We start from the raw sequence: 14,165 nt of genomic DNA, 5'->3' as shown, positions 1-14,165 counted from the left end.
CAACTTGATGTTAAAAATGCTTTTTTGAATGGGGAACTTGAAAAGGAAGTCTATATGAGTCCTCCTCCTGGGTTCGAGAGTCAATTCAAAAACAAGGTGTGTAGATTGGGGAGGTCGTTATACGGATTGAAACAGTCTCCAAGAGTCTGGGTTGACAGGTTTACAACTTTTGTGAAAGCATAGGGGTATGTTCAGGGGCATTCTGATCACTCTTTTTATAAAAAATCGACATCAGGGAAGATAGCTGTTCTTATTGTCTACGTTGATGACATTGTTTTATTTGGGGATGATGATGTAGAGATCATGAGGCTCAAAACAGAGATGACCTGAGAATTTGAAATTAAAGACCTCGGGAAGCTAAGATACTTTCTGGGAATAGAAATGGCTCACTCAAAAGAAGGTATATCAGTCTCTCAACAAAAATATACTCTAAAGGAAATAGGCATGACTGGGTGTAAACCTGTTGACACACCAGCAGAGTACAATGTGAAGCTCAGTGATAAGAATGATAGAGTTCTTGTTAATAAAGAAAGGTATCAGCGGTTAGTCGGGAAGTTGATCTACTTGTCTCACACAAGACCAGATATTTCTTATGCAATAGGTGTTGTCAGTCAGTTTATGAAAGCTCCATGTAAGGATCATATGACAACAGTTGAACGTATCCTTCGGTACCTGAAAGAAACTCCTGGCAAAGGTCTAATGTTGAGAAAGACCGAAAAACGATCTGTTGAAGCCTACACTGATTCTGGCTGGACAGGGTCTGTTGTTGATAGAAAATCAACATCTGGGTACTGTACGTTTGTCTGGAGTAATCTAGTCACCTAGAGAAGTAAGAAACAAGGAGTTGTTGCTAGAAGTAGTGCTGAGGCTGAGTATAGATCCATGAGTCTGGGAATTTGTGAAGAAATTTGGTTGAAGAAAGTGTTATCAGATCTCCAGCAAGATAATGAGCTTCCGATGAAATTGTTTTGTGACAATAAAGTTGCCATCAGTATTGCAAATAACTCGATTCAACACGACAGAACTAAACACGTGAAGATAGACAGACATTTCATTAAGGAGAGGTTGAACAGTGGAAGCATATGCATTCCCTATATTCCTTCAAATTAACAAGTTGTTGATGTACTTACAAAAGGGTTACTGAGACAAAGCTTTGATTATTGTGTAAGCAAGTTGGGCCTTGTCGATATTTATGCTCCAACTTGAGAGGGAGTGTTGAAAATAGGGTTATTAACCTAGGGGCATTTATGTAATTGTGTAGACTACTAGGGTTTCCTACTGTCTATTTATACAACATGTCCCTATGTATTCAGTGTATCAGATTAAAATAATAAGAAAAGTCTCTATATCGTGGTTTTTCTCCCTGTACTAGGGTTTCCAAGTAATTGTGTTATTATTCTCTTCCCTACTCTTGTATTTTTAACATTTATTCTCTCTGACGATCTCATTTTACAATGTAGAGGGAAAGGAGTTTTAGATTACAGCGGTTTATGAGCCTTCAAAGATTAGAGGGAAGAAAGATTTTTGGGATGAGCTCAAGAATCTCTTTAGTGTGTGTGGTCCTTATTGGTGTGTGGCTGGGATTTTAATTTCACTTGTTCCTTTGGAAAAAAACCTTTGGAGAAAGATTTATTGGTTCCATGATATCTTTTAATAGTTTTATTATTGGCTGCAAGGTTTTTATCCTCCATTATTACTTGGGCTTACTGCAAGGCCACTATAAGGATTGACAGACTTCTTCATTCCGAGGATTGAATTGAGTGGTATGGAATCTCTAGACAGTCAAGAGGGCTGAGAGTTACTTTAGACCATTGGCCCATAATCTTAACTTCGACACTCAAAGGTGGGGCTCTGGACCTTTTAGGTTTAAAAATATGTGGCTTGACCACCCTTCTTTCAAGGCTAACATTTCCTCTTAGTGGAATGTTCCAATGCAATGAGGTGGGAAAGGTACCACTTTATAGGGAAACTAAAAGCTCTAAAAGTTACTCTCAGGTCTTTGAATAGAGTGATCTTTGGAGACATCAAAATTAAAAAAAAAAAATAGAAAATTCTAAATAGAACTGAGGAGGTTGGTTTGAAAGAGGTGGAAGGGCTTATGGATCCAATGCTAAAAAGGGAGAGGGAAATTCTTAGAGGGGAGTCTGCTGAAGTAATTAGAAAGGAGACTACTAATGAGATAGAAGATGGAATTGAAGTGGGCTAGGGAAGGGGATGAGCAGCTAGTGATAGAAGAAACAAAAACTGCATAGGCCCTTTGATCAAGGATAATGGGGAACAAACAAGCAATGATAAGGAGGTGGAGGAGGAGATTTTATCGATATTTTCAGACTTGTTAAGCCCTGTTGTTAAGCCTAGATCGTTTGTTTAAGGCATTGATTGGAGGCCCATTTCAACTAGAGAGTGGGAAGAGTTGGATTCGGTTTAATGTGGAGGAAATTAGGAAGGTGGTCTTTGGGAGTGATAGAAGTAAGTCTTAAGGACTGGACGACTTCTCCATGACTTTTCCAAGATAACTAGGATATTATAAAGGGAGACGTGGAAAATGTTTTCAAAAAATTCTTTGAAAAATGCATTTTAAACCGCTCCCTGCTAGAAACTTCTGTGTCTTATTCCTAAGAAATATAATGCTAATCGAGTCAAGGAATTTAGAACTATCGACCTTTTAACTAATGTGTATAAGATCCTTGTTAAGGTATAGGCTAACCATCTTAGGAAAGTGCTCTTGTTGACCATTTTTGAAGCTCAATGAGCCTTTGTTGTGAGGAGACATATTCTAGACCATGCCCTCACTGCGAGTGATGCCATTGAGGATTATAGAGCCAAGAGAAAGGAAGGTGTGATTTTTAAATTGACATTGAGAAAGCTTAGGATCATGTCAACTGTAATTTCTTGGATAGGGTGATGGAAAAGAAAGGCTTCAAGTATAAATGGAGAATGTGGATGTGGAAATGTATTAGAAATGTGAATTATTCAATCCTTATCAATGGTTCCTTGAAGGGGTCAATCTTGGCCTCTAAAGGTTTGAGACAAGGGGATCCGCTATCACCTTTCCTTTTCTTGTTGATGGTATATATTTTAAGTCATCTCATTCACAAAGGAGTGGAAGGAGGTATTATCGAGCCATATAACATAGCCTTTAAGGAGGTGGCTCTTTCTCACCTTCAGTTTGTTGATGACACAATTTTCTTCTGTTCTAGAAAATTGGATTCTTTATCCATCCTTAACCACATCCTAGGGTTCATTGAGGGGATTTCAAGGCTTAGAATTAACAGAAGCAAGTGTTAGGTTCTGGGGATTAACTGCAAGCAGGAAAAGTTTAACAGATGGGCTAGTTGGCTGGGTTATGTTGTTGGTTTTTTTCCTTCGTCTTATCTTCCTTTCTCTTGGAAGTAACTCGAGATCTATTTTGTTTTTAGGATCCCTACATGGAAAAGATCAGGAAGAGATTGACTTCTTGAAAGAAGAGGTTTTTCTCCGAAGCTGGGAGACTAACTCTTATTAGATCATTGTCAAGCAGAATTCCTATCTATTACCTTTCCCTCTCTAGTACGCCTGTATTGGTTCGTAAGAGCATAGAGAAGTTGATGAGAGATTTTCTTTGGGATGGGGTGGAGGAAGACAAAGGCTCACATTTGATTAGTTGGCTTGATGTGGGGAAATCTATTAATTAGGGTGGGAAGGCAAAGATTGGAAAATTAAGGCTTCGCAATAAAGCTCATTGGCTAAATGGTTTTGGCAATTTGACCTTGAGCCTGGATCCTTATGCCTAAAGATTATTGGGTGGTTGGCGAACGAGGTTAAAGGCACACATCGAAACCTGTGGAGAGATATTTCTTCTCATCTCCCTTCCTTTTTCCATCATGTTTTCTGTTTCATGGAGGACGACAAGGAAACATACTTTTGGGAAGATCTTTGAGTTGGGGATAGGCCCCTCTCCTTTACATTTCCTTGATTATATCGTTTTTCTTCTTTAGATTTTGGTTTTGTAATTACTCTATTGGAAATATTGTTCTTAGTTGGACGCTCTTTTTTTAAGGGGTTTTGTGGGCTTGGCTTTTTTATATGCCCTTATATTATTTAATTTTTTTTTCTCAATGAAAACAGTTGTTTCTATTAAAAAAATACAAAGCAATGTCATAACGCTATAAAAAAATTATTCTATTTAACAGAAAATTGTGCAAGGAAGAGGGCATCGAGTTTTAGTGGGTTTTGAGCTTAGGAACAAGAAAGCCTATGGAATTATCGGAGGACAATCACAAGCTCAAGGACGCTAGTCCAGAGCCTGGTGAAAACGATCTATATGGAGTTGGAAATGATTGATTGGTCATGTTTCTTTCCATTTTCTCTCTTATTTTCTTTGTATGGATGATTTGTATTTAGTGGGTTTGTATTTCATGATCATGAGTAGCTAATCACTTTTTTGGGGTATTGATTAGAATATGGATTGATATTTGATTGATAGTTTAAATTGAATTGGAATTGTTATTAAATGGCATTCTAACTATTATGCATTTATCGTCTTCAGTTAATTTGGATCCTTTAAATAAAACCGTTGAAGAATTTGTGGAAGCTAAGAAAAATTGTAAAACCAATCTTTCCTAGAAGATACTCGGTATTAAACCGTTTACTTGATTATAATTTGATGTGTCCACTTATATATCAATAGCCCATCATCTCATAGCAGCATCTTATATTATCGCTAATCGAGATAATATCTTGGCAATCGTGTCAAAGCTAAATTTATGTCGCAACCTCTGACTCATGGTAAGAGATGCATTGTTGGCACACCCATACCTTGAGATAATGTCCTTGAGATTCTCATTCTCAAAGAGAGACGTCCAAGACACCAGTCTTGTAACACTCGTGCACATCATAGGTGCGAGCTTAAGATTATGTGTTGTACCACCCTTGTAACTTAAAAAAAAAATACAGATCTTTGGCACGTGTTATAGCCAACCTATGAACAACATTACTATTAAATATAGATTCTTATTCCTCGACTATCAGATCTTTTGGACGAATTAAGTGGGGCACAAGTAATCTTATAAGTAGATTTGACAAATGTTCATCACCAAGTATATATTCGCCCTAAAGAAGAATGCCAAATGACCTTCAAGACTAATGAGAGGTATTTTTGGGTGGCTTGTAATGCCTTTAGGTCTCTCTAACACTCCTACCATATTTATGCAACACATAAATCAAGTTCTTCAATCTATCTTAATAACGCTATGGTTGTTTATTTTGATGATATATCTTAAACTACAACAAGAAACAAGAGGAACATCTTCATCACCTTCACACCTTATTTGAGACACTCCAAAAGAACCAAACTTTATATTAATTTTAAGAAATTCTCTTTATGACTTATGAGATTTACTTCCTTGGCTTTCTAACAATTTAACATGGAGTGCCAGTGATCCATCCAAAGTTCAAGTATTTCAAGATAGGCCCATTCCTATGACTATGAATAACATAAAAAGCTTTCAGGTTTGGCCTCCTCCTAGGAAGTTCATTAGGCATTTTAGCATATTTGCAATAACATTAATTGAATGCTTCAAGAAAGGCAAGCTTAATTGGCAAGATGAACAATCTTCCAGCATTGATAAACTAAAGGGAAGGCTTGGTTCAGCATCAGGTGTCTTCTCTCAAAGTGACCATCCCCTTGAGTATCTTACAAAAAAAAAAAAAAAAAAAACATACTTAGGAAATGGACTTTATTCTCTTATGTGTACACTTAAACAATGAGATCACTACTTGATAAGAAAAGAATGTATCTTTTTACAAACCATTACTCCCTGGAATCCTTCCAAAAAAGATTAGTCATAGGATGAGTGGTAGATGGTTGTCATTTATAGAATCATTTGACTTCCTTCATCAAATACTTTTTGAGGATCCAATATTGAAAAGATTGAGAGACTTCACAATCTTTAAAAGATATATAGGCTAATCTTTCCATGTCAATTGGTTTTGAAATAGAACCTCATGTTTATCTAAAATGGTATCATAGTTCATGAAGTTCAAACGAGTATTTAGTCAAAAAAAAATGGATCGACCAAAGAATGGTGAATCCAAATATGACCATCTTGAAGAGGTAACATAGGGATCCCACATTGAAAAGATGGGGATGCCTAGTAATATTTATGAATAGATGGCGTTCCTACGCCAATTAGTTTTGAGATCGAATTGCATATTTATCTAATATGGTATCGGAGCAAACAAGAAAACTAACAACATCCTTTAGAGTAGGAGGATAAGTCTTCAAACTATAAGATTGACCATACCTTTTAAGTATGAACATGATATCGACTATAGAGGGATTTGGAAACAACATAATAATTATGATAATTGATGGTCATTTGTTTAAGAATGATAGATCTCACACTTCTTGAAGGGAAACATTGATTAAAGCCCTACATGAGATGAAACCTAGTTAGCCTCTTTAGTAGCAAGCTGATTTTTTTTGACACAATTGAGGAAGGATGTTTCAATTTTGTCAAAAGATGCTTCATTTGCCAAAAGGTTAAAGGACAAGGACAAAACATTTGGATATGATTCAATGTTGGTTGTGGTTGATCACTTTTGGAAAATGACTCATCTTTTACCTTGTAAGAAAACCTCTAATGTGTTCTATATTGCTAAATTTATTCTTCAAAATAAATTGTACAATTACTAGCCACACTTGATGATGTTTGGAAGGAATAAATTAAACCTAAACAATTGAATTTCACATTTAGCACAAACTGAATTTTTGTTCAACCATGTACACTATCATTTCCATATGAAAGTGTAGATTTGAGGTTGAAGTATACCAAGATTCCTAGACTAACTGTTGATCTTGTTGTTGTTCTTTCTTCTGTTGATATTAATCAAGAAATTGAAACTATGGCTGAATTTATATTGTGGAAATACACAAAGAAGTCACAAGGAGCATTTGTAATAGATGAACATTTTAACTCTTTGTGTATTTCCAAGTTTAGACCTTTTAAACCCATATGAGTTCAAAGAAGGTTTCCAATAGAAACATAAACATAATCCCCTTCACATGCTCAAGAAATAAAAGAAATTTAAGAGATCATGAAATGTTGTTTTCTTTGTTAAAAAAAAAAATAATAATAAATAAATAAATAGACATTTCTGTGGGACTTTTTTCAAAAAGTATTATTACAAATAAATGATGTAATTAAGTTGATAAAAGATATATTTATGACACTAGTAAAAGAAATCGAGAATTATTTAAATATTCCATTGATTGACTCATATATTTAAAATAAAATTTATAATTATAAATTAAATATATATATATATATATAAGAAAAAGATAATGATATTTTTGAAATTTGTAGTCTTAAAACAATCTATTATTTCACTTGTATATACCTTAAGCCAACCTGTGGATGATTCTTCTGAAGAGAAAAAAAAAAAAAGAGAGAGAGAGAAAAAGGGAATCAATTTCAATAGTTATAGGTTAGTTTTTCAATATGGAGCTATGAAACAACACTGTTATATTGCAAAATTTAATCAACTCATTGACAGAATTTTAAAATAGGAGCTGCCAAATAATGCACCAACCAATCTATATGCAAAATAATTCTGGAAAGGATTTGGAACTGATGTTGTTTTTTGAATCTCTCAACATTTTATACCTAAGTTTTTTATGAGTGGTTTATTGTTTATACTAAAAACCGAACTTTCATCGAAAAGAATGAAAAAATACAATAACAGACAAAAATAAAGTCGATAAAAAAAAAATTAAGAATATACGGGGAGATACAAAAACAATCCACAAAAAAAAAGTCCACGCACAAAAAACTATAAGAATGGACTTTAATCGAAAACAATTATACCAAACTGAAAATTTTACGAGAAACTCGATGAACAGACGTTATAAAGACGCAATAAACTTCACCACTTCTAACCCTCCAAAAAATCTAATGAGTTAAATGTGCTACATTTATAAAAAAGAGACCTGTGGGTTCCCCTTCAAATTAAGGGCAAAACTTGTGTTCAATCATCTTCTTACAATATAAAATTTTGATCATTATGATAATTTAGGACTTTGCCCTAAAGGATTTGTCAAAATGTTAATGGAGAGGAGGATTTAGGGGACAAAGATCCTATAGTGTAATTCCACCCCCATATTGTTGGAGTGAGAATTGAAATGTAGGGTTTTGGTGTCAAACTTAATAATGTTAATATATATACACATAGCTTAGGATATAAAGAATTAAAATCTTAAAGACATATTAAGAGCTTATACACTTTGTCAGTGGTTCAAGAATAAATTCTTGAAAGAAAAATAGTATTTAAAAAACTTATAAAATTTCCAATGCATTAGATTAAAGTTTTCTAAACTACATTCAAGGTTCTAAAAGAAATTCAATAGCTTTACAAAACTAATCATTAGGGTCAAACAAACCCTAATAACTAGTTTGTCTTGAGATTTGGTTTTTATTTAATTTTAACTATATCAACTACTAACATTTTTAATTTGCTCTAATTATAACTTTAATTATATTGAGACATAATCCCAAATCTTTTTGAAGCCATGCACAAAATTTTCCAGCCTAATGTCACACCTAATATTTTTCTTAGAGAAAAGAGCATTTGAAGGCTAAGAAAAAGAGGGGAAAACAAAACTAGAAACATTAGTTTCTTCACTTTTTTTAGTTGTTCTCTTTGAGTTAGTTTCAGTAATATTGTCTTTTGGTTGGGTTTTTTTTTTTCAGAGAAGTTTTCCTTTTTTTTCTTTTTTAAGAATGGAGTTCCACCCTTCATTCTATCGTGTCGTGGATAGATTTGAACGAGAAGAACGAACTTCATTCACTCTACCGTGTCACAGACAGATGTGAACAAGGAGAACTTATATTAATATCTCAATTTGAATTCAAACACGAGTTTGATTCACACTCCATATTCTAAAGAACTCCAAATCGTTTTCTTAAAGCTCGTCATCTATATTAGAAATGAAGTAAAAATAATTTCTAGTAAGATTTGGTTACTATTTTCTATATATATATATATATATATATTTGACTAATTGCTAAATGAAAGCCTTTTGCTCTCTGCAAAGGTTTCTTATAAGCAATTACACAATATTAAGGCAGTGAGTAACAGAAATAAAGCACATATATATAAAATATGAAGGCATTTGTTAAGATATATGAAAATGAAGAGAGAGCATATATAATGATAAATAAACTATATATAATAAACTGAAAAAGAGTGCAATAATAAATAAATAAATAAAATGAAGAATATGTTTATGCATGGCAAACCTAGAACTTAAACAATATAAACAGTAAAGTAAACTATAAACTTGAGATGATAATTAAATATTTATATCAATGATAATTATCCTAATTTCAATCACAATGAACCTTTAAAAATTTATATTCTATTTCAAATAAAAAAAGAAAATTCAAAGAGAGTACATTTTAGAAATGGACAATCCCCTCTTCATCTTCTGTTTTTTTTTTTTTTTTTTTTTTTTGTTATTATTTTCAATTAGAGAAAGAATGAAAGTTCTTAATTAAGAAATTATTCTTTCAACATGTCTTATTATAAAAAAAAATTGCATTTTGATAGTTTCAGTTCATTTGATGACATGTTTTGTTTTCTAAGATAAAATTATTTGTTTCTAAGAGTGAGTGATGATAATATGTATATATATCCAAATAATATATATGTTACAACAAAATATTAGAGAAATTATTAAAATTAGCAATCATATATTATATTCTACCCCCACTTAGAACATTTTTTTTAAGATAAAAAAAAAAAAAAAAAAAAACTAATTTTGATGTTTTAAAGTTTGTACTTGAAAATGTACCTTAACAACAAAACCTATAATATTTGAAACATATTTACATGTAATGAGGCAAATATATGAAAATATTATTGAAAAAAGAAAATGTAGTGTTGAATATATATCTTCTCCATATATAAAACATATGAGAATTAGATTTAAAAGTCATAGATGACATAGAGAAAGTACATTATCATCATTATGAATATGAGGTGGGACATTATAATAAACTAAAGAAAATATATAAATTTTAGGTACATTATGGTGAGAGAAAAAGTTATTAGAGTTTGTCTTTTTTGAGAATTTGGTCTTGTTTTTCAATGGAAAATTTTTGTATATTTCATGTTTCATTTGTTAAGAACAGGGAGAATTTAAGTCATATCCTTATATCTAAGCCATATTTAACAGATAATGAGAAAACCCATCATGCAAAATGCCACTTTTTGAGGCCTATATGTACTAAATTATTTTTAAAAAGGACTACAAACTAAATATTTTGTGTTTCCAAATCTTAATACTTACAAATAACAAATCTATCTTTGTATAAAGCTTATAGGTTCCAAATCTTCAACAAAACCTTCTTTATAATCTACCATTAAAGCTCATTTCCTTTCTTCTTTTTTTTTTCCCTTAATTTTTGTCCTTTGATAAATTAAACTACTCTTCCCAATTCCCATCCTACTCAACCTATGTTTATATATTTTTCTATATATTTTTTCCATTTCTAATCTTATTGGAGGGCCATTCTCTATCAATTACAAAAGTACACATATCATATTGATTTTTTTTTTTAAATAAATGTTAATTTAAAGTACAAACAAGTTAATCAAAAAAATGAATGCAACCAATCAAATGAATGCATAATATTGAAAATATGAACATTTAAACAACATTTTCTGACATCCAAGAACATCCAACATGTGAATTATTCAAATTTAGGACCAAACCCATCTCTCTAAATTTGCAAATTCCTCCTCCAATCTTATTCAAAGCTTTTTTTTCATGAAATTTCACCTCAAATTTCACATCTTCAAGCTACCAACATATTATACAAAAACAATCTACCCTATATTTTATGGGGGTGGAAAAAAATATAATCCTACAATAAGGTTTTCAAATCCCAACTAGTCTAGATTTTAGATTATTGGCCTCTACTTCAAATTCACATCCCCCCATATGGTTCTTTTGACTAGGATTTGTGTACTTGGCTTCTCTATTATTATTTTAATTTCTTTTAAAGTGCAATTTTTTTTTTTTTTTTTTTGGGGTTTCAAGCTAAGATTCTCTCTCCTCTCTTTCTCTCTCTCTCTTGATGCAAAAATAGAATAGAATGAAGTTTTTAAGAGATTTGAGGGGGAAAAAACCTTGAACTTGCATAGTCAAAGAGCTTCCCAGAGGCAGAAAAAACAAGAAGGCCAATCTCAGCATCACAAAGAATTGCAAGCTCTTTAGCTTTCTTGAAAAGCCCTTTTCTTCTCTTAGAAAATGCAACTTGTCTTGCAGCTATGTTGTCAATTTTCTTGATCTGAATTTTCTTCCTCGTCATCTTCTTCTTTCTCAAATCTCTTTTCCTGAAAACTCAAAATATTAATTTATCAATTAGGGGGAAGAAATCTTAAAAAGAAAGGAAAAAGAATTGATCTTTGAGAAAAAAAATGGGTTTTTTTTTTTTTTTTTTTTTTTTTTTTGCTTATTTTCTCAAAAATAATGGATCTTGAATTTAGTACGGATGAAAATAGGAACAAAACCCAATCTTTGAGAGAGGGAAAAAAAAATAAAATAGAACAAAAACCCACAAAATTCATTTATACATTTAAAGGCCTATCTGTTTTAAGCCAAACAAAAACCATCCACTAATAGCAAAATGTAAAGTAAAGAGAGAAACTGATGGGTTTTTTTTGTTTATAGAGAGAAATCCAAGCAAAATAACAAAAACCCACCAAAGATTTGATGCAAAAAGATTGTTTTTTTTTCAAAGGAAAAATAAAAGAGAGAAAGAGCTTAGAACATTACTATGGAAGAAGAAGGACTTGAGCTTTGAGATTGATCTCTTTCTTCTTCTTTCTTATTTCCTCTTTGTTTTTTCTTTTTTTTTTTTTCTGGGTTTATTTTTTTTATTTTTTATTTTTATTTTTGTTGGTAGCTTTTGAGGTTTATTACTGACACAGCTTGAAGAGGGTTTCAGACAAGATACCATTATTTGGAAAATCCTCCAATGGGTTGAAGAGAGAGAAAGAAGAAAAAGGAGGCTCTGATTTAAAGATATTTAATGTTCTTTTTATATATTTATATATTTCTTTTTTACTTTTTGGGGTTTTTTTTTTTTCTTCTTTTTGTGGTTAAGCAATTCCCACAAAAGAGCTTCCTTTCACTTGTTGTTGTGTTTGGCGCCGATTGGGTAACACTGATGAAAAGCCAGACATGTCTGCTCTATTCTATCAACTACTCACAACATATACAGTTGGCAATTAAAATTTTAGCAACTTTTTAGGTTTTCTTTACCTTTTATCATTTCTTTTTCTTTTTATTATTTTTTATTTCAATATACAGTAATTACATGAATTTTTAACATTCACTTGACTTGGGTTCAGATTTTAACTTAATTCGATGTTTGGTCCATCAACTTCACATGTCGGTATTGTTACATTACTTAACTCCACCCATTTCAACTGTGTTCACTATTGAAATTTACACGTTGATTGAGATACACGATCTTTTCCTCTTTCTCTCTCCCTCCCTCTAGTATTTTGAATGACTCCACTCATTGGCCACCGTCAATGACCAACTCGGGCGACAATTATTTTCGGCAGACACGTTTAATGCCCAACTCCAGTCAACAACCTTTGCTGAAAACTACCTTCAATAATCATCTCTAGCGACCATCTTTGATCTCCAACTCGACGTGACTACCACCCTCAATGACCAACTCCATCAATCATCAACTCTAACAACTAACTCAATCAAACATATACTAAAAAGAAAGAAAACAAACGAACAAAAATTGATTGGTGAAAGAATTTTTTTTAAATACAAAATTGAAATTATTAATTCATGGGGTTTAATAATCATCTTATATAGTAGTTTATACATTCATGGCTCTACTTTTGGGTTCTCCCAAAAGACCTCATAACATTGGTGATAGTTGTTTTCCCTCATATACTCATGATTATCTTCTTATCTAGCTAATGTGAGGCTTTGATCACATTTCCAGTGCCAACATATATGTATAATAAACTATAACCTACAATTTGAATAAGATATCATAGAAAGCCCTAAACCCGTAGTTTACTTTTCTGGTACATACTACACTCACATATTCCACTAATGTGAAAGTATATTGTAATTCTATTGTTTGTATGAAACAAGAGTATTTTGTCTACCTCAAGTACAATAGTCACATTAAAAAAAATGTAAAATATATGTGAAGGTTTTAAGTTGACATCTCAATTTGTTGTTAAGAATTTGGAAAAACATATGTGCAATTGAACAATTAAACAAAAATAATCACAATAAAAGATCATACGTCTTTGTATTACAAAAAATTGCACCGACTTAAAAAGTCAACTTTGCACCCCAAACATAGATTTTATAGCTCCACATATATGTTAACTTCAATCTTCATAACTCAAAGCAACATCCGAGATAGCCTCTAAATTATTTGGTAAAAATGAGATTTCACCCGTTTTTTCAAAACAAAGGTTTTCTAACTTTTTTCTATTGTACCAAACATTTTTTGGAATAATTATTTGTTCTTGTTCTAGCCTAGACCACTTTCTCACTTTTGCTCTTGTTCTAGTTCTAGTTCATTTTCTCTCTCTTGTCCTAAGTTTAGTCATTTCTTGCTCTTGATCTAATTCCCGTTCAAAATTTCTCACTCATGCTCTAGTTCTTGCTCTCGGTTTCATTCTTGTCCTCCACACACGCTTCGTTTCGCACTTGAAAAAAATCCCATTTGTTTTCATCAACTATTGTGCATTGCTAATGAAAGAAAGAAACAATTTTATTTGTCGTCATTGTTGTCGTTGTCGAATGCAAAACACAGGGAATAAAGCATTGTGGTAGTCGGGGTTGATGGAATATAGAGAAGGAAACTAGAGAAACTAGATAAAGAGGAATGAGAGAGGGAGAGAGATTTAGAAAAAGAAATAGAAGGTGAGTTGAGATAGAAATGGAGAAAAGTGATTATAAAAAAAAGTTGGAAAAAGATTATAAAACCTTATATTATTGAATAACCAAGTCTAATAACATTTTGATCCAATTTTTAGATTAATTTATCAAATAATCCAATACTTATACTTCTTTTAAGCACCATAGATTGATTTTTTTTTATGTTAAAAATGAATTGAAAATTAGATAT

At 32.1% G+C, this 14,165-nt stretch overlaps 1 protein-coding gene across 10 annotated transcripts in view; it reads right to left on the bottom strand.

The window, feature by feature from the left end:
• Window positions 1-12,066, bottom strand: part of LOC120077079 (MADS-box protein SVP-like) — a 61,340-nt gene extending 49,274 nt beyond the window's left edge. For 8 of the 10 annotated variants that reach the window (XR_016529733.1, XR_005481727.2, XR_005481725.2 and 5 more), the window contains exons 1-2: window positions 11,822-12,066; window positions 11,173-11,379 (exon numbers count right to left, since the gene is read on the bottom strand). Coding sequence is in view for 6 of the 10 variants with exons in the window: in XM_090313971.1 (XP_090170097.1) it covers window positions 11,173-11,354 (182 nt within the window). In the remaining 4 variants the exon portion in view is untranslated. The other 2 variants (XM_090313973.1, XM_090313972.1) reach the window with 2 other exon arrangements.
• Between the last annotated feature and the right edge of the window lie 2,099 nt (window positions 12,067-14,165).

The sequence above is a fragment of the Benincasa hispida genome, chromosome 5, assembly GCF_027475165.1.
Source record: "Benincasa hispida cultivar pf3 chromosome 5, pf3_genome.v1.1, whole genome shotgun sequence".
Taxonomy (NCBI): Eukaryota; Viridiplantae; Streptophyta; class Magnoliopsida; order Cucurbitales; family Cucurbitaceae; genus Benincasa; species Benincasa hispida.
Note: the sequence above shows the minus strand (reverse complement) of the source record. Positions and strands in the feature narration are given on the sequence as shown.